Source organism: Lampetra planeri, chromosome 10, assembly GCF_965212315.1.
Source record: "Lampetra planeri chromosome 10, kcLamPlan1.2.h2, whole genome shotgun sequence".
Classification (NCBI taxonomy): Eukaryota; Metazoa; Chordata; class Hyperoartia; order Petromyzontiformes; family Petromyzontidae; genus Lampetra; species Lampetra planeri.
This window is the reverse complement of record NC_136116.1, coordinates 6,534,339-6,551,920: the sequence shown is the minus strand read 5'-3', so window position 1 is coordinate 6,551,920 and position 17,582 is coordinate 6,534,339. Positions and strand designations below refer to the sequence as shown.

At 43.2% G+C, this 17,582-nt stretch overlaps 1 protein-coding gene across 1 annotated transcript; it reads right to left on the bottom strand.

Annotated features, from left to right (window-relative positions):
- Positions 1–250: 250 nt before the first annotated feature.
- PDCD6IP (programmed cell death 6 interacting protein) lies at positions 251–16,930 on the bottom strand. Its single transcript, XM_078598100.1, has 18 exons — positions 16,614–16,930; positions 12,713–12,767; positions 12,530–12,599; positions 12,168–12,295; positions 11,420–11,573; positions 10,370–10,470; positions 9,698–9,814; positions 9,189–9,411; positions 8,718–8,841; positions 8,387–8,564; positions 8,023–8,134; positions 7,738–7,907; positions 4,810–5,058; positions 3,520–3,654; positions 3,228–3,322; positions 3,002–3,110; positions 2,429–2,586; positions 251–2,053 (listed from the first exon to the last, which is right to left on the bottom strand). The coding sequence occupies exons 1-18, from the start codon at positions 16,808–16,810 to the stop codon at positions 1,801–1,803; spliced, it is 2,628 nt and encodes an 875-aa protein (XP_078454226.1). The 5' UTR covers positions 16,811–16,930; the 3' UTR covers positions 251–1,800.
- Positions 16,931–17,582: the final 652 nt, after the last annotated feature.

Here is a 17,582-nt window from a genome sequence, read left to right as displayed (position 1 = left end):
AATTCAGAGGATGAAAATGGAATTAAAGAGGTCACAGATTTCCTGGATGGCTGTAATTAGTGCCCTCGAATGGTAGCATACTGCTCAGATACGAATACGCCTTTGACGATAGCTGGACCTTATTATTAACCAGAATTCTTTAAGAGATAAAGATTTTTATCTTTTAATTACATGTCAAGCTGGGGTGCACAGCAATGACTACACAATTCAGAAATACTAATAATTGTGTTTTTATTCTACCACACCAATGTAAAAAAATTAAGATGTTTTATTATATTATGCAAATATACAGATAGCACATACAACAGAAGCAAGCAGTAAACTATATTAAAATTGAGTGATGGTTTCAGAAGGGAAAAATGATAACGCCCCAACTGCCAATATTTACCATTCCTGCATGGTGAGACATGTGACATCTTAAAGTGCGATGTTGGTTATCATGGATTGTTTTGCATTTGTTCACGCATGCCTCTATGTGAATGCTTTGCAACAATTATTACATGTCACCACATCCTTTTTTATTTTCAAGCTTATACACACCAGCGCAAGCATTATTTGCGATCATAAAATACCTCGGTCTACTTGCTTTTGGGCTGAACTATGAATTCCAAAAGCCATTCAGCAAAATGGAATCTAAATGATTCACTCGAGATGCATTACCATGGGCGCACATTACTACCCCATGCATTTTGACTTAGAATGACTGTACATACGTTATCCACATATTGAACTGTACACGTTTTAGAGTGCAACTCCATGCAGACCTCTGTGGTCACCGATTATCAATATTTTGAAAAAGTGAAATTAAACATTCAGCACTCTCATGTGCTCCGAGGTGTTTCCAGCATGTGGAACTAAATGTCAAATATGATGCCAAACAAATGCGTTAACAATTTGAACACGTCAGAAAGCTATACAACACATCAGTAAAAACCTATACGGTAGTAATTATTCAGATCAATTAGGAAAATTAGTCTTACCATAGAAACAACAAATTGTATTACTTATGCACTACTTTTTGTATGGAATCATAACAAATTCAAAGCAAAATAATAAACTAAAACATTTACACTCAATGTAGATTCGATAACTTCAATTTTAATATGACCAAAAACTAAGAAAGGATGAAACCAGTTGTTTTTTTACCTGCAAAATTACAAAACTTTTCAAATGTATTTTCTCATGAACAAATGCCTAGTGTCGTCCAATTCTAATCTCGTATCTGAACTTGCACAAAGCTTAAGATATCTTAACCCATGTTACCCTCAGAGGAAAGAGATGTATTGTTTGAGACAATTGTTACGACAGCTTTAATAGTTCAAGTTCTTCCAAAGACATGTGGGAAATTAACAGGGCCCTGCCATGACTTTTCTTTTGGTACTAGCCTAGAGGAAATGTTTATATATATACTTAATACAATTACATAACTATAATGAAGAGTACAAATGCTACATTTTGCAAGCTTGCCAAGTCATACAGTATCCCAGCATCTCTTGATCGTAACATCCAAAGTATATTCTCCTAAACAAACTTTACTAATAACGTGTAATAAGGTCACTTAAAAACACAGTTTCATAACACCAAAACAATAGCAGGAGTCAATGCTTTCTACTGTATACTCTTGCGTAGTAAACCTATCAGGTACAACTGAATGTTCCAAAGAAAACTCAGCTTGTTTAAAAACAAAAAAATCGAATTAACGTCAAACACAAACAAGGAAACCGTTATTGGGTCTCTATTTACGTAGCCACACCAAAGCCTTTGGAGCAACCTTTCCTGTGCCAATGTGGATTTATGAGCTCACTGTTGGCTGTAAGGATTCGGGTTATTGGGATTGTATGCCTGCTGGTAAGGGTAGGGCTGCTGAGGGTATCCGTATGGATGCGTGTATGTGGGCATCTGGCCCTGCGGATAGCCAGGCATTTGGGGCTGTACGTACTGTGGCTGTCCCTGGGGATATGCCTGGCCTGGCTGAGGTTGGGCACCGTAGGATGGCATTGCGTATTGGGTGTAGGCTGTATAAGGATTAAATCCCATTGGCATGGGCAGAGCACTGCAGGGCAAGAAGAGAGAAACACAAGCAGAAAGAGAGGTTAACATTCGTTACACATGTGCAACTGTAAAGATTGGTTTTAGGACTGGCTCAAATGCAGTCAATTATTTGCCAGCAGTGTTATTCTTACCAGTGTGTAACAAAGTATTAATTCATTTACAAAACCTGATTCTTAGCACTCCTGATATGTGCATAGCATCATGCATGTAAAATTGCTTACATTTATGCAAATTATATGATAAAGCTATACTTTTACATTCGGACTAATGCACACCTCGCTATATGCTTTTGCATTCTGCAAACTAAGCATGCAATTTGGCAAGGGCCATCTGGTGGTCTCCTGCCGAAATGGTCAAAATAAGCAGGTGCACACACCCTGGGTAGCCGGGGTAGGATGCGAACGGGGGTCCCTGTGCCATGGAGACTGTGGAGGGTGTACTCGCTGCAGCGACTGGAGCAGGAGCTGGGGCCGCACTGGGAGTCGGTTGAACAACCGGAGGGGGTGGACGTGGCGGTGCCTGAGGCTTGCTTGGCTGCAATTAAAAAAAACACACACAAACAAGAATAGCGCATTGAAAAATTGGATAGGATGTTGAAAATGTAGCCAGTTCTGTACACGTACAGACCTTTTGTCAATCCACCACTGGATGGGGGCCTCCCCACGCCATGCGGGGTTGTCGAGGTTATACGACCATACTTCACACCGCCGCTTGTCAGTGCAGGCAACATAGATTGGGGTGCACAGCACAGAGCCACGATGGATATTGCTGCACTGCCATCTTCTGACAACGAAGCAAAGCTTCATCCTCACAATGTAATGCAAGTGAGAGTTATGGGGAAAAAATGTGCTTATAAGCAAATATGCATAAAATTATTAAAATACGAGGCCTTAAGCACACATTTTCGATTTCATACCAACAAATGCATTGTTTAAAGAGCTACGCGCACCGCAGTAGTGCGGGGTAGAGGCTGGGGGGGCATCTCAGTTGATTGCTGATAGGCTGGCACACCCAGGACTGGGGCAGATGGCTCTTTGGCAATCTTCTGCTGGATATCTCTACAGAAGCAAAAATGAAAGAAACAAACATTATACAACAGATGCCAACATGGCTCATGATGGTTGGTTATAAAAAAGAGATATATCGTCAAACAAAAGTCAAATTTTTGAACTCACTTGAGCAGTTCATCCCTCTCAGTTTTGCGAGCAAATACTATGTCATTACATTTGCTCTGGAATTTAAGCAATATCTCCGTCAGGTCACCGTAAAACTGCAAATATAAGGAGAGAAAAGTCATATTAGTTCCTTGCGAATGAACATTTTACTTTCATTTTTAAAAGTACATGTGTGAGAAAAGATAAAAAAAAAATCCTTTCATTTTTTGAAAGTACATTTGTGAGAAATAAAATTCCATTTCCAAAGTAATTGTTTCAAAACAGAAATATAAATGCACTTATTTATCCACACCTTGTTTCCTTCCTCCAGGTTTCCGAGGAGCTGCATGAAGCCGTCATGGGCAGCAGCCAGCTTCCGGAGGACTTCATCACGCAAGTTTGACTCTGTGCTCGCCTGTTTCTGCTGAGCAAACTCCTGGTGGCGCACCTACAGTGCGCATAAGCAAACACGAAAATATATCAGCCGTGGCACAGACTGTGAGGGAAAGTGCTGTTCACAAGCACTTATGGGTCATTATGCCATTTGAAAGCACGTTACAAGGTGACACAAGGTTACTGCTTTTTGCTTGCCACTACAGGTGAACGTACAATATACAAGGGAAGGCTACATGCCGGCTTGTAAAAAAACAAAATGGTATACTCTTCAATGACATGTTTGAAAACGAAAATATGTGCAGAAGCCGGAGTTGGCACAGGGGCATCCACCCTGGCAGCGGAACCAGACATCCAGAGTCAACCAGCCCCAGAAAATGTGTAAAGTTGTGAGTTTCTTTTTGTGAATCGTAGGTGTGGGAAATTTCCACTGGAACAACCCACACCAGACAGATATGACTCATCGTGCACGACCATGTCATAGCTGAGAAAAAAATAGAATTGTAATGAAGAATGCTAACCACTGCCAATGAACAAAACCTTGCACCAGGCAGGGTGTTTGTTGTGGAAACATGGTAAATATCTTTCAGTGTGAACAATGGCTTGGACTTTGGTCAAATACTGTACAGGCTGACACCATTTTGAATTTTTAACCCCACTCAGGTGCGAGACCCCACGCAAATATTATCAACAAAAAATGCAACTCAGTAAGAGGCAGCATGAGAATGTGAATTATGTATAATAATTTAAAAGTCATAGAATGCATGTACTTAAGTTGATCATTTACATTGTAAAATATGGAAAATGCAACATTAAAATTCCTTTTTACAGCTGTCCACTGCAACTATATCTTATGATAATCACAAACAAAAGAAACGATTTAAAATACCCAATCTATTATTGGTTAACCAACCTGCACCGACCAACGTGATCATACATCGTCTAGCAAGCCTCATTACCTGTCGCGAGGCCTCTATTCTGCACTGGATGCACGTTTTTTTATATGTTGTAATCATGGTTTCACCCCGTGACCAATCATATTCACATTTACCATGCAATTAAACGTTTCCCTGCAATATCAATCAGTTCGACCATAACTAAAATTAAACTGGATTCTACATTCGATTCCATGAAGGATTTTTGAAAGAAAAAAATCGACGATCCATTGTTAACACCCAAGTAGTTCTCGCCACCACTTCAGCTGCTGCACCTGCAGGTCCCTGAGTAGCTCCTCCTGACGCCGAATGCTCTCCGTGACGCGCTGCGTGTACGGCCCGTACAGCCGCTCCAGCTCAGTGCGCGACAGGTCCTCCTCGTTGAGGGCCCCGTCCTGAGCCAGTGCCCCCAGGAAGCGACCCGTCATGTCCGAGTCGACGGCGCGCAGCTCACCCTCCAGGGCCTCTCGTTCACCCTTCACGGTGTCCAGGTCGGACAGCAGCGAGCGCAAAATCTGCACCGTCTGCACAGAGGATGACACATGAGACAACGCACTTGGCCTTGAAGAGGTACTCTATTGACATACAGTGAGGGAAAAAAGTATTTGATCCCCTGCTGATTTGTACGTTTGCCCACTGACAAAGAAATGATCAGTCTATAATTTTAATGGTAGGTTTATTTGAACAGTGAGACACAGAATAACAACAAAATCCAGAAAAACGCATGTCAAAAATTGTATAAATTGATTTGCATTTCAATGAGAGAAATAAGTATTTGACCCCCTCTCAATCAGAAAGATTTCTGGCTCCCAGGTGTCTTTTATACAGGTAACGAGCTGAGATTATGAGCACACTCTTAAAGGGAGTGCTCCTAATCTCAGCTTGTTACCTGTAAAAGACACCTGTTCACAGAAGCAATCAATAAATTAGATTGCAAACTCTCCACCATGGCCAACACCAAAGAGCTCTCCAAGGATGTCAGGGACAAGATTGTAGACCTGCACAAGGCTGGAATGGGCTACAAGACCATCGCCAAGCAGCTTGGCGATAAGGTGACAACAGTTGGTGCGATTATTCGCAGATGGAAGAAACACAATAGAACTGTCAATCTCCCTCGGCCTGGGGCTCCATGCAAGATCTCACCTCGTGGAGTTGCAATGATCATGAGAACGGTGAGGAATCAGCCCAGAACTACACGGGAGGATCTTGTCAATGATCTCAAGGCAGCTGGGACCATAGTCACGTTGGTAACACACTACGCCGTGAAGGACTGAAATCCTGCAGCGCCCGCAAGGTCCCCCCCCTGCTCAAGATAGCACATATACATGGCCGTCTGAAGTTTGCCAATGAACATCAGAGTAATTCAGAGGACAACTGGGTGAAAGTGTTGTGGTCAGATGAGACCAAAATGGAGCTCTTTGGCATCAACTCAACTCGCCGTGTTTGGAGGAGGAGGAATGCTGCCTATGACCCCAAGAACACCATCCCCACTGTCAAACATGGAGGTGGAAACATTATGCTTTGGGGGTGTTTTTCTGCTAAGGGGACAGGACAACTTCACCGCATCAAAGGGACGATGGACGGGGCCATGTACCATCAAATCTTGGGTGAGAACCTCCTTCCCTCAACCAGGGCATTGAAAATGGGTCGTGGATGGGTATTCCAGCATGACAATGACCCAAAACACACGGCCAAGGCAACAAAGGAGGGGCTCAAGAAGAAGCACATTAAGGTCCTGGAGTGGCCTAGCCAGTCTCCAGACCTTAATCCCATACAAAATCTGTGTAGGGAGCTCAAGGTTCGAGTTGCCAAACGTCAGCCTCAAAACCTTAATGACTTGGAGAAGATCTGCAAAGAGGAGTGGGACAAAATCCCTCCTGAGATGTGTGCAAACCTGGTGGCCAACTACAAGAAACGTCTGACCTCTGCGATTGCCAACAAGGGTTTTGCCACCAAGTACCAAGTCATCTTCTTAGGTTTTTTCGGTAAAGTCACGTAGGTCAAAATTAATGAAAATAAAATAAAATAAAAAACAAAAATCACGACGTTTCGGAGGCAACACAAGTCTCCGTCATCAGGTGGGACCGTCACAGCCAGATTAGCTGCATCAAGTGAGGCAATGATTCAAGATGTAATCCCTTAAAAGCGAGTTGAGGGGGGGAGGAGAGGGAGGGGGAGCTCATCAGACTATGGTAGCCAATGAATGGAACGTATCGGGAGGGAGGGGGGGTGAGCGACGGCGTGGAAGCGATTGTGCGCAAGCGGCCAATTACTGCACAATGGAGCGGTTGTGCGGAAGCGGCCAACTACAGCACACGCCAACACAATGGACAGAGAGGGGGAGGGGAGGTCTGATAATTCCTCCCCGTAGAGGGAGTTGAGGGGGGAGGAGAGGGAGGGGGAGCTCATCAGACTATGGTAGCCAATGAATGGAACGTATCGGGAGGGAGGGGGGGGTGAGCGACGGCGTGGAAGCGATTGTGCGCAAGCGGCCAATTACTGCCAATTACTGCACACGTCAACACAATGGAGCGATTGGGCGCAAGCGGCCAACTACAGCACACGCCAACACAATGGACAGAGAGGGGGAGGGGAGGTCTGATATACATGCTAGAACGAAGATGCCCATGTTTAACCAATGCTGGCTGAACAATGAAGAGAGTACTGTTAAAAAATAAAAAATAAAAATAACTGGGGATATTAACACTCATGTTTTGCAGAGGGGTCAAATACTTATTTCCCTCATTAAAATGCAAATCAATTTATAACATTTTTGACGTGCGTTTTTCAGGATTTTTTTGTTGTTATTCTGTCTCTCACTGTTCAAATAAACCTACCATTAAAATTATAGACTGATCATTTCTTTGTCGGTGGGCAAACATATAAAATCAGCAGAGGATCAAATACTTTTTCCCCTCACTGTACACACCAACCGGCGGGAGAACATGTTTGCATCGGCACTGGAGCAAGGACTGAAATGGCCTTCCCCGACCCCTTTCCCCACCCCCCTCTTCGTCACCTCTTGCCTAAGCCAGCCCACGGGCCCCGGTGCAGTTGCACTGGCTGCACACTAGATAGCTCTGCCACTGGCACTGCTTGTTATCAAAATTTACAGGGAGCCTTATCCTAAATAATTATGACCAGGGGCAGAGGGCACAACAAGTTTATAGTAATTGACAGTAACACGACCATCACTGTCTTACCTCGCTGCCTGCGAGAGAAGCTGCAGGATTGGCAGATGGAATGGCAGAGTTGAGCTCCTGTTGTGGTTGACTGAGCATCGCGATGTAGTCCCGGTGCTCGTTATACTTCTGCTTGACGACCCCATCCGCGTTCACGGCATTGTCAATAAGCTGACGGTACTTGTCACCCTCTGGAAGAAAAAAAAAGGATTCCAGATGAAAATGTTTCATTGTAATATGCAGATTATTTTCCATTGCTAATTTTCACAATGTTTAAAATAAAAATAGCAACAGTGCAGCGTCAACCTGCACGCAGCGGCTTGTAGAGGTCATTCGAGGGTGTGCGCTGCCACTTCTGCTGAAACTTAGTTCTTAGGTCATTGTCTGTGACCTCCTCCTCACTCAGCATCTTCATAGCCTGGGCAAGCAAAGTGAAATTATTCATTGGAGGAAATGACAGCAGTTTTTCATATGATGTAGACTAAGTGATGGAACAATGCCTAGCATATACCCCCACGTTGCACTGTCAAACTGATGTTATGTTTGTAAAGAGGATTAATATGAACTGATCAGAAACCATATCACAGATGTTTAATCTGTAGTGGAGGAACCATTAGTATCGTATGTATAATCTAACTCTAAAAGCATCAACTAAATAAATGGCCATTACCTCATTTAGAATCTCACGATTACGTTGCAGAAACTCAGGAAGGTTCTTCATCCAGTAGTCAATTTTATCCAGCCCCCCTTTTTCGACGATAGCCACAGACTTCTCCAGAATGGAAGGTGGCACTGTGTCACCTGACAAGTCTTCTAAGGCAGCTGGCAGGTTCAGCGATGCTAAGATTCTGTGAGTGTAAAGTCCAGTCAAACATTAACCAACCAATAATTTACATATGCGAAATACATATAATCCAGCCATGGAAATAAATGTAATTAAACCGCAACTTTATAAATGTGATCCTTAACAAAAATGTTGTTGCAAAGATGCGAGCTGTTACCCATTGAGAAGAGTGGTTGCCTCCCTCATTTGCATTACAGATCTGTTGACAAGATCAGCCTTCCTTTGGTTGTATGTAGTGACCGCATTGTTCACAGCCAGTGGTACCATCTTTTCAAACAGGTCTGACAAAACAAAAATTACAAAAACGAATTTAACAACAAGCAATGCTAGGAATGTATACCAGTTAAGTCATTCAAAATTGTGTTAATAATTGTGCCCGATGCCAGTAATAAACATAAAGTTATTGTTGATCAACCGCAAAAAGAATGACAAGAGGAAAAAAAAAACTGACAAAACAAAAATTACAAAAACGAATTTAACAACAAGCAATGCTAGGAATGTATACCAGTTAAGTCATTCAAAATCGTGTTAATAATTGTGCCCGATGCCAGTAATAAACATAAAGTTATTGTTGATCAACCGCAAAAAGAATGACAAGAGGAAAAAAAAACTGCTTTGTTTGACTTACCAACAAATCGGGGGCTCATGGGGCTGGTGAGCTGCAGGGGCTTCACAAGGGTGGCCTTGCCAATAGCTTCCAGGTCCTTAATGTCTGGCACCCGATCGTGGTAGATGAAGTCATTGTCCTTCTTGGCTGCAGTTAGCGCCCGGCTGATCTTGTCAGACAGATCTTTGACGCTAATGTACTCATCGTAACGCGACGTGACCGTTTTCACAAGGTCCGTTGCGTGCTGCGTAGAAAGGTCACTCTCATTTGACATTCAGAAACTCATAAGCAGGCTAAATCTGCTTGCAGCATCATGTGTTCCTTAAACTTGTGGCAATGACTATTTGATTTGATCCAGAAATACATCTTATAGTAAATAGATTAATGATTTTGTATTCATTATAGAAATTTATAATCAGAGTTTAATAGAATAAAAGTAAATAGTGAATAGACTCACACATGTTTCTTACATATTTACACATTCATTAAATGTTTTGCCAAACTACCAATGTTGCCGTGTTAGAATATACCTGGAGTCTTGCGATCTCCTCTCCAAATTTCTTTTGCTGTTTGGCCACGTTAGACTGGTGTAGCTGGGCTGTGGCCTGGTAGATGCAGTGCTTGGCAGCCAGAAGAGGAAGCACCTCCTGGAAATAAAAATACTGGCACCCAGGCACGACCACCCCACGCGCCGCACACCGTACACAAGGCAGAACCACAGTGCATGCAAAATCGACAAGCGCATGCAAGTTGACATACACAAAATCCCAGTGAAAGTGAAGGCGCGGCATTGTCAAGTAGCACGTGACGAGCGCAGTGATATGGGACATGGAGAAAAACATGTAAAACAGAAAAGAGCATCAGGACAGCGAGCAGGAAGGGAGGGGGAGACAAAAGTGGGGGAAAAAGTTACTGGTTAGGCTGAAAAAAAGTTTCAAAAGGAAAGACAAGAAATGTTAGTATTTAGCAAAGTTCTTGTTAAAAAGTTAAAAATTTCAATAATTTCTGAAATGTACCATTTGCTGCCTCCAGAAATAAATGAAGTAAATATGGACGACCATTTTGGAAAAAAATTAAAGGTGCTGCCTTTGGAAGAGGATTTGGAAGTTTAGGAGTTTTCACTACATTAGATTTCAAGTGCAAGTCAGTGCAAGATGTGATTAATATATCCTTTAAAGTAAACATAACCCCAGAGTGATTACCTTAGGCAGCTGCTCCTTGTATTGACACTGCTTGAAGGCATCTCCATAATAGTCAGCTGCTTGATTACCCAGTTTTGCAACAATCACGTCCTTCATTTTGTCTGCAATCATGCATATCAGTGGTACCACACAGACAAACCATTTATAACTGATCTACTTCATGTGTTCACCTGAACAAACCAAATGTTCACATTTCCAGTACAGTATTGTACATGGATAGCCCTTTTGTCAATCCAATGCTGGATGAGGGCCTTCCCATGGTGTGCATGTCATTGGGGGTTATTTGACCATACTTCACCATGATGCTCAGTATAGGTTGAGGGTGGGGAGCAGACAAAAAAGCATAGCATCATAGTACGGACTTTGCCGCACTGCCCTCTGCTGCATATAACGTAGTAATTATCCCAAAGTTACCTGTGAAAACATGGTGTCCATGGTGCTTTGACTAGGTCATAGACATCCCAATGTTAGGTGTAATAAAATTAACAAATGTATGCCAACCGTATATTTTAATACATCAAGTGATTAAACGCAACAGCCATTACATGCAATGACTTGTCGCTATTATGTAACGCGAGTGATGCACACTGGATATGGCAAGCAGCTTTGGGCAGTTTTCAATACCAGTCGAAATCTGTTCTATCACAGCTGTAGTTTACTCAAGCATTCAAAAGCCGTTATCCGCATCAAATTGACTACATCCACTGCTGGATGAGGGCTTCCCTCCACTGTGGGTAGTAAGGATTATTTGACAATACACCACCACACTGGTCAATGCAGGTTGAAGGGGAGCACAGATGTGAGAGCATATAAATACAGTACCCCAATTGATGTTGCTGCAATGCCCTCTGCTGTCCATTAAACAGCCTATAACACCTGCTATGCATGGTGGTTGCCCATCCAAAAAGTATCTAGGCTCAACCCTGCAGAGCTTTTGAGATCAGGAGCATTCGAGGATGATTTGATTTTAAGTATTAAAATACACTCCAACTGAAATTACATACATCTGCAATGCAAAATAACGCAATGTAGATGGAACAAAGGACTCACCAGCGCTGGCCTTCATGTAGAACACCTCTTGGGCCTGTGCCAGCATGATAACACTGAGCGCTCCAACTGTGTCAGGGGAGATGTCCACCGTTGGCTCGCGGTTCAGCGCACTCAGCACAGACTCCTTGATTTGCAAAAAGCAGCCGCTCGCTTGCTAATGGGTGACGATAAGGCAGGGGCAGGAATTTAGAAAGAGATACTCATTTTACAATAAACAGATTTAACAAAGTGTTTCAGGCATGTAAATGTAAGCATTATACTTTTGTACACTTTAATAAGCATTTAACACTTTGGCTAAATGTAGCCACTTCAAACTTGTATCATGCCCCTCTTTTCCTTCTAAAACAATATTCCTGCCAAAACAACACAAACTGTATACTGCAGCTTTTTTGATATGCTAGAGTAGCGGTTCTTAAACTGGGGTGCACCCCCCCCCCCCCCGGGGATGCGAGACATGCCATATTTTTTAGAAGGTAAATCATCGAAAACACAAATTAAGCACGGGCACATAAGTACAACCACTTTGTTTCATTAAACCTATGTATTTATTAAGATTTTTTTTCACGATTGAGAACCAAAGGGGTGCAAGGCTGCAGTAAAGGTTAAGAACCACTGTGCTAGAACAACCATATAACTTGGAATACCAAGAAGAGAATGAACAGCATTTCCACTAATCATAGTTATAGCTGACATAGCAATGAAATACAATGAGGAATACAGTGTTTGCAAAACAGAATGAGATACCTACCTGGTAGTACTTGGCAGCAGTTTTCATGCCATCATCACTGTCTAGGTTGAGCTCACCAGCGATCTGGCTCATGAGAGCACCAATATTGAACAGCACACATATCTTCTCATAGCTGGCCCGAGGGATGGCTGAGAAAGATTTAGAGATTTAGAAACCAAACTTATTTGTGTGTGTGTCGAGTTACCGCATTTTCTTTGCTACGAATATAAAGGCACCACTTTTTAAAAGTACCATAACGAAATGTACCATGCTGTCAATAAACATCACAATCACAAAATAGAATGTTAATGATGTTACTGAAATGTACAATATACTGGATACTTAGTATTTCTGTACTACAATTATGACGCCATTGAACTTACTAAGTTTTGCCGAGCCCCCAAACAGTGATCCTTTGTCAAAGGCATCCCTCCATGTGAAATTAATTGGGTTCTGGAACAAATGAAATGGTTGCATTACTGGTTATCACAAAAGCACACGTGGGTAGTGTTTGTGACACACAATATAGGCATAGAAAAGGGCTTAAGAGTTTCGCGTTTATTTACCTGGCCTTCATTAATGGGCAACTTTGGCTCAATGGCACACAGCTGATCATAATACCTGGCAAAAAGAAAAAACAACAGACAAAGTCAATTGAACAAAGAATGTACATGGATAGCGCTTTGTAAATCCACTGCTAGGCGAGGGCCTTCCTCAGTGTGGGCTTGTCAGTGTGGGTTGGTGAAGGCAAAGACAACAGATGAGGGAGTACAGCTCAGTATAACAAAGGATTTTTCAGTAATGCCCTCTGGTTCCCACTGCATAGCCATTGCTAGCCATTGCTATCAGAGCTCAAAAGGTTTTAACCTGGATAGTGATCGGATGGGAAGCAACTCTGCATAAAACCTTAATAATTAGAACACAATAATTTTGCACAAGGCCACCTCATAACATTAAACTTATTAATTAATGACAGAGCTCTAAATAAACAGCCCTGCATACACAAGGTTTGACATAGCAACGGCTATGGTCACTCTGTTTTATGACTCAGCTCCAAGTTGTTAAGATGAAGTGTTGGTTAATGAGTAATTGGGCAGTGGTTTGCCCAGAATAGCACATTATTTATTAATGTACAGCATATACATTGACCATAGTAATTCGCAGTGTATTGTTGTACAATTCATATTTTTATGCAGCGGAAATATTGACATTTTGCCAACAATTACTTTTAGTACAAAATGTTTGGACTATGGGCTTGCGATGCAATGATCAATTCTGGTTTAAACAATATCAAACCACAAATTACTTCATACAGTGTACACCAGGGCATGCTATCCACTGCTGGATGAAACCCTTCCCACTACAAGACATACTCATGGCACATTATGACAACATATCTCATCAAGTTTGCCTTGTCTTTAAATGTCAACTTTAAATACTAATTCGACCGCAATGGCAAGTGCACTGTGTAGTGTTTAAGAACACAGTATATGCGAGTCAATGTATTCAGAACCTTGGTCCACATCACATGGAATGCAGCCGATTATCACATCTCAGAAACTAAGCAAGATTTTTTTCCTGGATAGTGCTTGGATCGGCGACAACCATGCATACACATCAGATCTTGTAGACTAATGAGGGGGAGGCTACATTGTCAGCGAACCGCAGTGCGGAAAAAGCAGTTGTACTGTACGCCTACACTCCCCACCTTGACAAACCCGCAGTGCCCGGTGTGGTGAAGTATGGTCAAATAACCACCACGACCTGCACACTACGGGGTGGGGGATAGGATCTAATAATGCAGTGAAATGACGTCTACATGTGTTTGTGTTTTCAGCTTTAATGTCCCAACACCTAAAATACATTATACAAAGCCTCCACTTTAATGTGAACAAGTAGGCTGTTACTCACCACAACCTGTGCATTTAACTATTCCAACTAAATTCCATCAAAACTCTTATTTAAACTCGATTATTAACTATGCTGACAGTAAAGTTGAACACAACTCATCCAATTAATCTCACCCGCGTCTTAATATGTGCAACAATAGACTGCACAGCGCCAGAAACAAAGATCGAATCCAGAGTTGTACAAAATCATAGTTAGCCACGATCAATACACTGCTGGATGAAGGCCTCCCCCCAAGTCACCGTCTCTAAAAAAAAAATCTGCAATGCAGTATAACCACCGCAACGTCACACACCTGCTTTCACAAATTAAAGTTAACTTTCGTGTTTTTGTTGTCGTTTATTTGATCAAATCAATGCAAGTATTGAACACCGCGCCATAGAGAAACCACACACCGTAACTCCCCACCCTCCCGCGGTGTCGCCTGCTCGGGTCTACCGCCTCCCCGCTCTTATTTACCCGGAAGCCGCTCAGGCAAGACAGGCTTCAATCGTCGGTGTTCGGTCTCCCACGTATCGCACGATCGCAAACCGTCCAATTAGGGATTTTAATTTAGCGTTTGGACAAAATAACTCGTGGAACAATAGCGGAGCGGTAAAAGAAGGTTTCGTCCGTGCGGGGAAGGACTTTAAGTCACCGCTCGAGTGCTCTCTCCGCTGCCATCACCTACACTGTAGACGTTTAGCTATCTTTAACTACTTACTGTAGAGTATTCTCCACAACGACATTAACTTATTATTTGTGTTTGTTATGCATTGAACAACTTTACGCCGAACTAGGACCCATATCGCAATGTGAGGATCCCCCTTTGATATAAGAAAGTTGTGACTGCTGATGAGACACTTCATGTCAAAACCGTAGGCATGTGTTGACAACATTTGCATCGCCCATGCACTAAACATGTCCCGCAATGCCACTCCTGCACGTGAGCCGATCTCATCGCTCCATCTCCATGGTTTGTGTGATTTGGTTACACTACCACGGTCACCAGCCTAGCCCATCGGCCAACATTCCCTTCTCTAGCACATGCCTACTTATGCCAAGTTAAAGACGTCTCTTATTTTCGTTTATGCATACATCCACGTGCTCCCTCATTGCGGTCTCCTATCGAATTGTATCTTATTTTGTCGGTGTGAATATGTAACTATGCCACGGATTGCATATTCTGCAGCACCTTCACCGGTAACCATCTGTACGTTTGCTTACACACGCAGGGCACCCGGGGGCAAGGTGGGGCCCCATCACCACGCCCGGCTTGCCCATGACTCCCCTTCATTGGTATGAAGTCAAGGCGAGCCACGTATGGATGAACACCACCTCCTACCTTGCCATGTACACACCTGCACGTGTGTACATGGGTCAGCAACACTCGAATCCACCAGACCAGAACACATTGCCACACAGCCAGGGATGAACACCTACCTTGTCATGTACACACCTGCACATGTGTACATGGGTCAGCAGAACTTGAATCCACCAGACCAGAACACATTTCCACACAGCCAGGGTCGTGGGGTAATGTGGCAATGGCTGGAGAGGTGGAGGAATCTTTTATCCACCAGTGAACATTCATTGGAATGTTGATTTATTTCTGACGATCGGAGGATCTTTTTTCGATTTAAAGCTTTTGTGACTGCAGGGATTCATCTTCTTATCTCCCAGTTACATGCTAATTTCTGACTTTAACATCCTGCTAATTCTCTCACATTAACACAGCTTATTCAATGCTAAATTATTCTGTTGATATGTAAACTCATTTGTCAAGGCGCTCTTCTCCTCCCACCCAGCTTAAAATACGCTGCCAAGCTTAGCAGTGTTCATTAGGACGCTGTCTTTTAGACAGACCTGTTCTTCACCTGAGGACGGCTGCTTGTGTTGTGGCCGAAACGTCGTAAAAATGTAATTTGTTTAATTTATTTTATTATTTCCATTCTACGTGACTTTACCGAAAGAACCAAGAAGATGGATTGGAGGATCATCCAGCGGTGGGTAGACGAGGACCACTGAGATGGAGAGTTCTTCATCCAGTCGTGGATACAACGAATGGAATGTAAGGCGTCATCCAACAAGGACTATGGATGACGGTCCTATCGGGGACCCCTTAATCCAATGGTGGATACACAATTAACTGCACGGTGTCTTTTAAAAGTATACCAAAGTAGAGTATATCGGAAAACACGTCACTTGTGTACACTTTTAAACAACCCTTGTACATTACGACGATTCCTTCATCCATCAGTTAATACAATACACTATTAAGGCCTTCGCGATTGAGGCTTTCAACTCTACCAGTGAATACACTTCACGATTATTAACGATGCCTTCATCCCCCTGAGAATCACCTCTTCTACGATACGACTATTATAAATCTGCCTCAATTCAAGCGAAGGGGACACGCGTGCTCCTGGCAGACTGCCGACGACGCAGGCCGTCGTCACCAACAAGCGAACACTTTTCCTAAACGCGACCAGGGCCCTGCGGCAAATTCGCGCTCATTATAAAGAGACATTTTCATCCAGCAGTGGACAGACCCTGGATACACAGACAACACACACACACCTCTCTAGGAGGTCGAGCGAGGCCTCGTGCTTGTCCAGGGGCCGGCACGCCGCGCTCCTGCGCAGCGCGTTCAGCTCCTCCAGGCTCTTGGCGAAGTCGTGGCCCGGGCCGTACGTGTCCAGGATGAAGCGAGACAACGGCTTGGCCACGTCAAGCTCGTACGACTTCTTCAGCGGCACCGTCACGAACGTGGCCATGGCTTCTTGCTGCTGCTGTTGCTGTTGTTAGAGACGAAGAGACGACGCGTACGTTTTGCGAGAGCGTAGCGATGGTGAGCGAGCGTTCATCTAACATGCGGAAGTGGCAGGAAGAGGAGTGGGGGGGGCCTTGGGGCGGATGTGACAAGCTGGGCAAGCCAGTGGGCCACTGCCCCAAGTGAGCCTCGCCTCTCTCACCACAGTGTGTGAGACAAACAAAACGAATATTTACATGAACTCTCATGGAGGAATACGATGAGCTTCAAAGATTTTTTTTTACATGTCCAGTATTCACAGACAATGATTACCCCCCCCCCCTGTACATCCTGAATAGACTGCATACCTGTCAACCCCTTATACGTGCCTGACTTATTACAGACCAATTCAGACATCTCAACGTTCATCCTACAAAGTCCCATCACAAGGGAGAAACACAAACAAAGACATTTTAGTTTGCCCGTATTGAAACGGCTGTACGTCGTATGGACCTGAAAACTCAATTTCCCTGTATAAGAATACGGGTAAACCGTATGGGTTGACAGGCATGCTATAGGGTACATATTGCGTGCACACCGTAGTACTGTAAAGTCGAATATCCAACTCGATGGGAGGTTTGGGTAATGACTTGGTATGGTTTATGGGTGGATATGACAACAAAAAGGTTGGAAAATGTGAGAAACAATGACGAGTTACACAATCATCATGCACAAATAGGTTACCAGAAAACAAATACAAAAATACAGCGGCTTTAAACACGGATAAATTATTTTAC